The 10506-nt window shown below is 36.4% G+C and overlaps 1 protein-coding gene and 1 pseudogene across 2 annotated transcripts; one reads left to right on the forward strand and one right to left on the reverse strand.

Moving 5' to 3' along the window:
• Window positions 1-1069: 1069 nt before the first annotated feature.
• Window positions 1070-1801, reverse strand: LOC143603559 (uncharacterized). Its single transcript, XM_077080336.1, has one exon. It carries the CDS (start codon window positions 1799-1801, stop codon window positions 1070-1072), a length of 732 nt encoding a protein of 243 aa, XP_076936451.1.
• A 4583-nt stretch (window positions 1802-6384) lies between these two features.
• On the forward strand, window positions 6385-8467 carry LOC143603560 (putative ribosome-binding factor A, chloroplastic; annotated as a pseudogene). Its single transcript, XR_013148083.1, has 3 exons — window positions 6385-6803; window positions 7951-8125; window positions 8231-8467. The product of XR_013148083.1 is annotated as a putative ribosome-binding factor A, chloroplastic (transcript).
• Window positions 8468-10506: the final 2039 nt, after the last annotated feature.

The raw sequence follows: 10506 nt of genomic DNA on the forward strand, positions 1-10506 counted from the left end.
ACTATTTATAGGGAAACCCTAGAAAACATAATCCCATAAAAAGGGGAAAAGATCTCCAAAAAGCAAAAGATTCCAAAAGCAAAAGATAACAAAAGCAAAAGATATCGAAAGATATGGCAGCTGCAGGGGGCAAAGGAAAAGCTGACAGGTAACAGTAAACAGGCATGGGAGGGTCAGATAAAGGTACTGGTCAAGCATGGAAAAGCAGATCTCAAAAGATATTGTCAGTCACTTTTTCTGCCAACCAATGGGGTTGGTGCGCATGCTGCGCCGAAAGTAACTTTTCAGACAAGATAGGTCAGGTCAACAGCACAGAAGATAGGACATCACAAAAGTAAACGGCTGGATTAAACAGAAGACTCAAAGGGGTTTAGCGCGAGAAGGCTCGAGCGCGTGAGCTCGAAGGCAGACAGAACAAACCTTAGCGCACTGCGGGAAGAACTACAATTCTAAGCGCGCTGCGGGGACAGTTCGCCTCGCGTATCGCAGTAACAGATGGTCTTCACGCAGGCTTCTTTGTAAGGAGTCTGGCGCGTGGAGCTGCGCAGACAACCTTAGGCGGGAAGAAACAAAGGACAAACAAAGAGAGAAGGGGGGGGGTTCAAGGCTTAAGGGCGGAACCACGACAAGAGAGAGAAAGAGGCGGGGCGGCAACAAGAGGGAAAAGAAGGCGGAGAGAAGAAGAGGGACGGGACGGCGGAAAGGAAGAGAGAGGAAGAGGCGGGAAGGAAAATATTATTAGTAATATATATATTTTTAAATGTCAAGTTTTAAAAGAAAATAATTAAATTTTAAATCATAAAAAGAATCGGATCAGAAAACGGGTACCTGGGTCGGGTCGGATTCGGGCAGATGTCACACTACCTTGGTTATCATCGCCACGAGAGGATTTCCATCCTCGTCTACCATATGCGCGCGCGCGCTTTGGTTCCTTGCATTGGTTGGCACGGTGCCCCACGCCATTGCAGTTGTAACATGTCCCTTGGAAAGGTGGAGGCTTCTTTTTCACAGCCCCTTTCTTTACGCCAAGGTCCATTTTTGCTTTCCCTTTACCGCCATTGCATTTACCCTATTTACCCCCTTTAGAGGATTGTCCATGCTCAACTAAGTTTGCTTTGGCGGAAGCATCCACCATGGTAACTTTTTGAGCCACCTTATTGTCCTCCTCAATACGAAGACGAACAATAAGATCCTCCATGGACATCTCCTTTCGTTTGTGTTGATAATTCTTAAACTCAATCCAATTTGGGGGTAATTTCTCAATCACCGCTGCCACTTGAAATGTCTCACTAAGTGTCATTCCCTCGGCATGGATATCGTGAAGTATAACTTGCAACTCTTGGACTTGGTTTATCACAGTCTTGGAGTCAACCATTTTGTAATCCAAGAAACGAGCGACAACAAATTTCTTTGCTCCTGCATCCTCCGTTTTGTACTTCTTCTCTAAAGACTCCCATAATTCTTTGGCGGTCTTTATTGAAACATACACGTTATACAACGAATCCATAAGGTTGTTTAACACGTAGTTACAACATAAGAATTCCGAATGCTTCCACGCATCTACCGCGCTCAATGCTTGAACGTCGGTCTCCCCTTCGGCGTTCGTAGCCGGGGGAGCGGATTCTTTCAAGAACCGTGCTAGGTTCAAGGTGGTCAAATAGAAAAACATCTTTTGTTGCCACCGTTTAAAGTGCAGACCCGAGAACTTCTCGGGGTTTTCAGCGTGATTAGCCATGGTGGACACTCCCACCACGGTGTTCAAAGGGGTACCGGTAACGGTTTCGCTTGACGGTGTTGCCATTTTTCCTGAGAAAATAAACTTCGCCCCGTTAATAATTCAGAAAAATATATAGTGGACACTCCCACTCTAATTAAAAGTTACTCAAAACTTTTATTACAATTCTTGAATTACTCAAACGAAGGTGTTCTAAGTCCAACTTTGAAGGGACCAACGATGAGTTTTCCTTGAAAAGAATAAAGTTAATTGCAACCGGATTTCGGGTTTACCAAAGTACTCCTTTGAATAAAATCGAAAAAAAATGTATTTTTTTAAACCGAACGGTGTTCTAAAAATTTGTTTTAAGATTGTAGGAACCGTTCGGTATAAAATAAATAAAACACTTTTAATACGATTACAATACAAAGAATGAACAAAAAACACATATCTAGAAAGCATTAAATTACAGTACAATTACAACTGAAATAAATCAAAGTACAAAGAATCGGGTAGAAGTAGAAGTTGGTGACCGAGGATCGTGTTGAACACGGGGCCCTTAAAACAAATTCCGAGTCTCTTCGTTTTGTTTCCCAAGGTACAACGGCCGTAGCAGTATGCACTGCCGGAGTTGACTATGCACCCGAATTGGATCAGTTCGTACATTCTTGGTTGTGTTGGAGAAGATGAAGAAATGTTGGAGAATTTGCAAACTCTTCAAGTTGCAAATGGTGTGTCAAACCCCAAGATTTGCCTTGGTATTTATAGTGGAGCTAGGATCAAAGACTCAAAACTAAACAATAAATTGCATTAAACGTCTTTAAGGCTTTTTATTATGATTTTGAATTCAATCCATAACTCCCGTCGAAAATAAATTGCATTAAACGTCTTTAATGCTTTTTATTATGATTTTGATTTTCCAACCACTCATCTTTGAGCTTCGATATCTCATTCATCTTAGCTCGGTTTTGGACATGGTTTGACTCGTTATGATGCTCTCACATAAAGGATAACAAACCCGTAAATAATTATATATAATACGCAAATATAAATATAATTATTAATGTCCAAAATTAGCAAACTCATTTTTTGCTAACATTTTTCCAACAATATCAACACCTCTTCAGGTTGTTGGTGGTTCATAAATCAGATGAAGGAGATCTTACATGTTAAGACGAATCTTATAAAGGGGTAGTCCACTCCATTCGATTATCCAACTGCGGATTGAAGAAGAGATGATCAACCTCTTCATTTGCAAAATCACAAACTGGGCATAACGTAGAAGAGACCACACTTCCCCCTAGTGAAAGATTGTTAGAGGGATCATGTTCTTAATCATTCTTCAAACAAATCAATTGATCTTAGAGTCGACGAATTCTCTCATCTGAAGCGTTGATCCGGATTCACATAATCACATTGTCAAGGACAATCATGGTTTTCCAGGGCGATTGAAACTAACTACTAAAAAATTTAAACATTCTTATATATGATTGCATATAGTGTTTATATCAATTACTCAAAATTGCAAAAATAAATCATTTAACGTGTATAAGTTAAACATTTAACTTCTTCTTTAATTAAGGTTTTCGTTATTTTGTACTAGTTAGTATAGTTGTATTTGATTTATTTTGTGATTGTATATATATAGGTTATAATATAAATATAAATATCACATTGCAAAAGATTTATCATCATAAATTAAGAAAACAAATCAGTTTAAAATAATTTTTACGATATGGCCAATCCACGTTGAAAATGGATTTGATGGAAGATGTAGTTGTGTCTGATCTGGGATGAATGATTGGTTTGGATTTCCTGATTAAGGCAAGCAGGTGCTTCTTTTGTTCTTTTCATTTTCATTTTGATAATAGTGTGAAGCATGTGTAGAACAGCAACGCACGTATGATGCAGAATTATTATACTGGATTAAGTCAGTTGAAGTAGTGATAGATCTATGAATATTTTTTATTGAATATTTTCTTATTGATGTCTTTTAAAATATGTGTTAAAACGTTGTCACTAGATTAGAGTGCCAAATATGATAGAAGATATTAGTTAAGAGTTTATTGTAAGTGCTTGTATCATAGTTAGGATATTGTTGTGAAAGTATTTTAATAGAAAAGCAAAAAGAGAAGAAATATAAGGAGAAATTGATCTAATATAAGTAAAACTTATCTAAAAGGGTTGTTGATAACCACAATGGTTATCAACTTTTATGTTTGGTTAAGGCTCGGGATTTTTGAGGTCTCAGCTTTTAAACCTGACTCAAAAGGTTTTTTCACAGTGGCGGGTTTTCTTATTGATGATGTTTTTGGGGTGAATCAGGCATGGAGCGTCAAAAATAGTAAAAATAATATGGACAATTGACATCTTATCTCAAGAAGGCTCATTCGGGTATTAGGGATGGACCCAAACACTATTAAATAAAAAGAGTGTGACACGTATTATCTCCCTTAAATTACGTAGTGATATAAAACTTTTGTAAAAGGAAATAATGCAATATATCAATTTATAACTTTAGGCGTGTGTGTAGATCTGTTAAAGCTCCGGATTAGATTTGGTATCGAGAATTTACACAACTTGCATTACTAATGAGCATGAGTGTTTCAGATGGGTGTTTAATAGTCGATGATTACATGTATTCACATAGATAGAACAAGAAGATAAGATAGATAAATGTAGTGGTATTATGATAATAATCAAATGATTTCAATAACTCAAAGACTCGTCAAGTCCCATTCATAGATACACACAGAGTCACATTCTAACAATGTTGAACATGTCCAACAAGGGGGGGGGGGGGTGGGGGGGGGGGGGGGGGGAGGGGGGTTCGTCTTCAGGATTTCAGGAAGGCGACTACACAAAATCACACCTAATACCTAACTAGGTCTTGGATATATATGGTCAAGTCAACAGTATCAACAGCTCCAGATGAATGAACAACTCCTAAACACCTTAAGCAAGAAATACTTTCGCTTCATTTGCCATGACAAGACTACGCTAGTTCGCCCAACCCTTAAGGCAAATCCTTCTTCAAGCGAAACCATCTTCATATATTTGGTTATACAACTTTAACCTAAACCTCTATGCGTCGAAACATCATAGCATTAGTCTTGAGCTCCTTTCACTTTTATAAATCTTGTCATGTATTTTTTTATAGTTATAAAGGAAATGGCTTTAGTTTTGTAAGCATTTATACAGATATATCTAATTGATTTTATAAAACATTTTTACTCAATCTCATTCATTCATCATATTTTTCATTTTCGTTGTTTGGATTAATATGATTGGTTTGTTTAGAAGTGTGTGTGTCGATTTTTAAATTCTGTTGCTTCTTGCTTGTGTTATCCATGCCCATGATTGTATACACTTCCGATATTTCATTTCATGACACTACCCCGGTGAAGCAACTTGATCGGGCTTGTATGTACCCTAAGAGATTGAGACTGATATATTTCTTCATGGTAGAGTAGCAACAGATGACGTTACGTTGGTGGCCTTTTGAGGCATGCTTGGTGATGTGGATTTCGGGATAGCGGCCTAGTTTTCACTTATTAAAGACCCTCTACACTAAGGATGAGATCAGGACCGTCGCCCGTAACCTTTACCCGTACATGTACCCGAAAGTACCCGTACCTTAAATCAGTAAATCTTGGTACCCATACCCGTACCCAAATTATATGGTACGGGTATGGGTACAGGTACAGGTACTTTGGGTACGGTACTCGCTTTGGTACCCCTTTGTTCTTTTTTTTTAAATCTCACTAAACTAGGTAACGGTACGACACCGACAATGAATTATCTATGATGCCAAAACCGTAATACCATAACGAGAACCATAATACCACAACGAAAACATAATACCAAAACTAAAAATGAAACAAATCAACCGCAATATAAAATCCATTCTCTTTTTCTTTTCTTTGTTATTGCTTCCTTAATTTTTATAGAAAAACAAGAGAGAAAACTAATACATGAATTTAATGATATACACAATTACACATACATGAAATAAAATATATATGAATACACACATATAGATTGAGAAAGGCGTTATTCAACTAATATATATATTATGTTTTGAAAATCCTGCTTGAAAGTTAAGTTATAAATGTCGGAAACCTATAATCAGTAAATCTAGGTACCCATACCCGTACCCAATAAACATGTATGGTACATGTACGGATACGGGTACGGGGTATTCGAGAAAAAATGCTCATCCCTACTCTACACATATACATTAACAAGGTTTTAATTCATTGTGAAGTCTGAATTGATTTGCAACCTCCTCGGCACAAGGCACAACAACATCAGCACGATCCGCCTCAGCAGCAACATTTACATGTTCATCGGTATCTCAATTGAAATTTACTTCTCATAAAAAGTTACAACATATTACACGTTTGTTTGAAAACTACTAATTTGTTTACAAAATATATTATTACAATCTTTAAACTTGTTGCTTATCGAAAATATTAAAGTGAAAAAAATGCTCGAAAATCACTCGACGTTCGATCAAAAAATGCTCGATTCGATTTTGGTTCGTTTCGATTGTCGCTCGATTCGAATTTCAGCCATTCGGCTTAGTTGTAAACGAGCAAGCCTCCACTCGGTTCGGCTCGTGAACAAATTTAAGTCAAACGGTCCATGGTCGAGTCGTATTTAAAACTTTCGGCCCAAAGGATTTTGTTTCGGATAAAAATCTTCGTATCCTTTTGTGCCGGAGAAAATTTATCCTGTGATGCCGCACTGTACCGTCGCCACCAGTCACCTCTGTCCTCCGCCGATAACCACCGCAGCATGCTGCTCTTTATCACCATCGTTATCGAGTTCAATTGGGTTGTTTCCAACGGCCAAATTCGGTTACGCTTTAAGAACCACTAGTGTTAGAAATCGTGTTGTAATTTGTATGGCAAAAGACAGGAGAGTCAAAATGGTGGCCAAGCAGATTCAAAGAGAGCTTTCTGATATGCTGCTGACCGACCAGGTTTTACAGTACGCTATCCTGCCCGAAGCTGCCCTTGGTGCTGACCGCTATCTCTCTTCTATCACCACCATCAGTGATGTTGAAATCTCTTCTGATTTACAGGTAAATTAATATGCTTTTTTATTCTATAATAATTGCCTAATTTCAAATTGAACCCAGAGTATGAACAAGCCCTAGTTTACTAATCTTGAATTTGGTACAGATTGATACTTATTAATAAGCTGTAAACGAACCGAATGAAGCCTTGTTCATGTTCATTTGTTTAGCATTAAACTTTTTTATGAATGGTTTATGAACGCTAACTGAACGGAAAAGCTTGTTTGTGTTCGTTCGTTAAGGTATTGAACTTTTTCAAGAACGGTTAATGAACGCCAATGAACATGTATTATTTAAGAAAATAAAAAAACAACATCCTAAATCCAAAACATCCCAAGCGGTGGTGTTTTTCATATAACGTCAACGAAGCACGAGTTAGATTTGTTGTTAGTTAAAACAAGATATTATAAAACAAACAAAAAACGAAATTAACTGAAAATCTAAAGTAGCTTTAGAGTAGCTTATGCTTATGCTTATATTTTAAAGTAGCTTATAGCTTATTTTCTCTTATTTGATAAGCTCTTTCTTAGTGTTTGGATTAGCTTATATTATACAAGTTGATTATACGTCTTAATAAGTTGTTAAATCCACCATTCTTTAATTTGTTTTAGTAATTAGTTGCTTTAATATTATTAATCCATCTTCAAATGGTAATTTACCCCCTTAAACAAATAAGCTTATTCAAATAAGCTTATTCAAATAAGCTAAAAAACCATCTTCAAATAAGCTTATCAAAATTAGCTTATATATAAGCTTATAAGCATAAGCTAAAAAAGCTAAACCAAACAGTACGTTAAGCTTATTTTATGAAAAAAAGCTATAAGCTTTACTAAAAAAGCTAGGCCAAACACCCCCTTAGGTTGGTTATTACAAGTAAAATATTATACAAATATAAAGCAGACCTTTAGTTAACGAACAAAACAAATGAACGTAAATGAACATAAATGAACACATTACCGAACGTTCACGGCCGCAAATGAACGAACGTAAACGAACTTCCCACTGAACAATTTACGAACTGTTCGCTGAAAGTTACGTTCATTTACAGCCCTAAGAATATGATAATTGGGTAAAGTTTCATGATTTATTTAAAATTATGTGTTAAAAGAAATGGTTTTACAATGTGCAATGTCTGGTTTTTGGCTATTTATAGGTGGTTAAGGTGTATGTGTCTGTTTTTGGTGATGAAAGAGGGAAGGAGGTAGCGCTTTCCGGGTTAAAGTCTAAAGCGAAATACGTGCGGCGGTCAGCTAGGCAAGCGTATGAAGCTACGGCTGACTCCCGAGATACGGTTTATCGAAGATGAATCCTTAGAGAGAGGAAGCAGGGTAATATGTTATTTCATTGTTGTTTAGTTTACTTTTAGCTGTCAGTGTTTGGATTTGATGATATTAGGCAAATTACTATGCTAATTGATTTGTATGTATACTTAGGTGATTGCTATATTAGATAAGATTAAGAGTGAGAAGATGACGGGAGAAAACCCGTCAGTTGAGTCATCTGATCCGAATGAAGACTGGGACGACGAGGATAATGATGATGACATCATCTACGTGAAGTAGTTGTTTTAAAGCTTGTTTCTTCACAAGTTCATCACCTGGTGAGTTCTCGTTCTTCTTTAATTCAGAATGTATACAGTGCTTTTATGTGTATGGTGGTCATTTATCTTACCTTAGTATGGTTTGGTATATGGTTTCGTGAATAATTTGTTGGACGATAACTTGTGTGCAGGTCGAGCATTAAACGGACCGAGTAGCTGCTTTTGTGTCAATTGCTGACCTTGATAATCAGTGATAATGTGTAAATAACTCCTTAGAAAAGTGGGTGTTAGTTCCATGCTTATGCATTTCAAAAGATGATTGTTAATGTATGACATGTGATATGTATACTTATGATCATGAAAGATTTAGATACCAGCTTTGTTTATATTTTGCATGCCTTTGGCATCTTTTAATGTATGCATTTTGGTGATCTGTAACACTTTGGGCAAAAAGGGACTGCTTTTGATCTTGGAAGTTCATTCATCGCTGTCTGTCACTTGGATTATGTAGCAATTTGATTCCTGAATGTTGCTTTCAGAAACCTGCGAACCGAGTTGTCTAGATGTTCATGGTCTTCTACGAGCCTGAGATTTGCTGCCTTAATGTTGGAGTCTATATCGACTTCATAATCATTAGCGTCTTTCATGTAAAATTGATCTGCACATTATATGTTTTCTACAATCATTTTGTTATGTGCATCTTCCTTTTCTTGTAACAAATTTAATGGAATGAAATCAAACAGCAAGGGAACATGGTTGCTTGTATAATCGGTATTTAACCACGAGTTTCAGAAGCCAACAAGAAATGAAAGTGGAAACCTATTTTCAGTGGTAACTAATGTCCAGCTGTGGTGAAGAATTATACAAAGCCTAGAATCAAATAATAGAAGAAACTCAAATTTGGAAGAAGTAGAAAGACAACATTAAGATGATCTAGTTTATGGAGCCAGGATATGTTATTTTAATTCCTTAATTGCTTTTTACAAATAGAAAAAACCATTTTGTTAATAGGTTATACGTTTTCAGGAAATTGTAAGATGATAGAGCATAAGCAAGGAGTTTAGGGACACACACACAAAAGTAAATAATGGTTTATATAGACGTTAACTAATAGTTTCATTCACAATCAGCTGGGTCTAGATAGAGATCACTATCTATAATTCACCCATGACTTTTCTCTTATCTATGTATATTTGTTCCCTTCATATACTTTATCTTAATATGGTATTTTTAATGTGCTTAGAAGCAAAACTACTCAATAATGTTAAAGAGATCAAGAATTTGGTTCGCAAGCAAGGTTGGGGGGTGTAAACGAGCTGAGTAAGCCAACTTGAGCTTCGACTCGGTTTAAAGTTGAACAAGTCAGCTTGGCTCGTTTATCTAATGAGCTAAAAGGTTGAGCTCAAGCTTGATGCGTAAAAAAACTCTAGTTAGCTCGTTTATTTTTTCCCACACAAAGCAACCTTTCTTCAAGTGGTGCACTCATTGTCAAGATGCTGTAGTTTTTATCCAAGATCAAATACCTACAACAAAACAAATGGAAGAAGAGAAAATCCTGAACTAACTTTTGTAAATTAACTAAGATTTTGTTCTTCACGCACTAGCCAAAACTCTCCCCCTTTCCTTTGTTCAAAACCGAATTCTACGAGTGTAATAACCTTATATTTCAGTGTTGATAATCATGTTTTTCTGTTCACAAATGGCAAAAATCACCGTTTAGTATAGTTTGGATGAAAGATCCCAACTCCAAGTGAATATGTGCTCAATTGCATCAAGTGTGAAAAATCGGCAATTTTCATTTGATCTTACCCGTATATTATCATATTTGAGAAATAATTAACCTAATAGAACATGTTTTTCAGAAATTAAAGTAGTTTTCTATGATTTTCAGAAATAAAAGTATAAATAAGAGGAGTTAAAATGGATCAAAGAGTTGAATTTTAAAAGAATAATGAAAATGGAATCGAACATCACATGTTTATGCATACATATTGGGTTAGGGAGATGCTCACAAACGGAAGTAAGATTTTTGATCTAAGCATAATTCAGGCATTTGGTATTTTGCCCTAAAATGTGCAATTGAACACCAGAATATGAAATGTTGCGTAATTGGTGATGATACGTGTTTGATTGAAACTTGGTAATGAGGTGGTGATCACGGCTTTAATT

The sequence above is a fragment of the Bidens hawaiensis genome, unplaced genomic scaffold (assembly GCF_021521415.1).
Source record: "Bidens hawaiensis isolate Kalapana, Puna unplaced genomic scaffold, B.hawaiensis_p1.1 tig00062134_1, whole genome shotgun sequence".
Classification (NCBI taxonomy): domain Eukaryota; kingdom Viridiplantae; phylum Streptophyta; class Magnoliopsida; order Asterales; family Asteraceae; genus Bidens; species Bidens hawaiensis.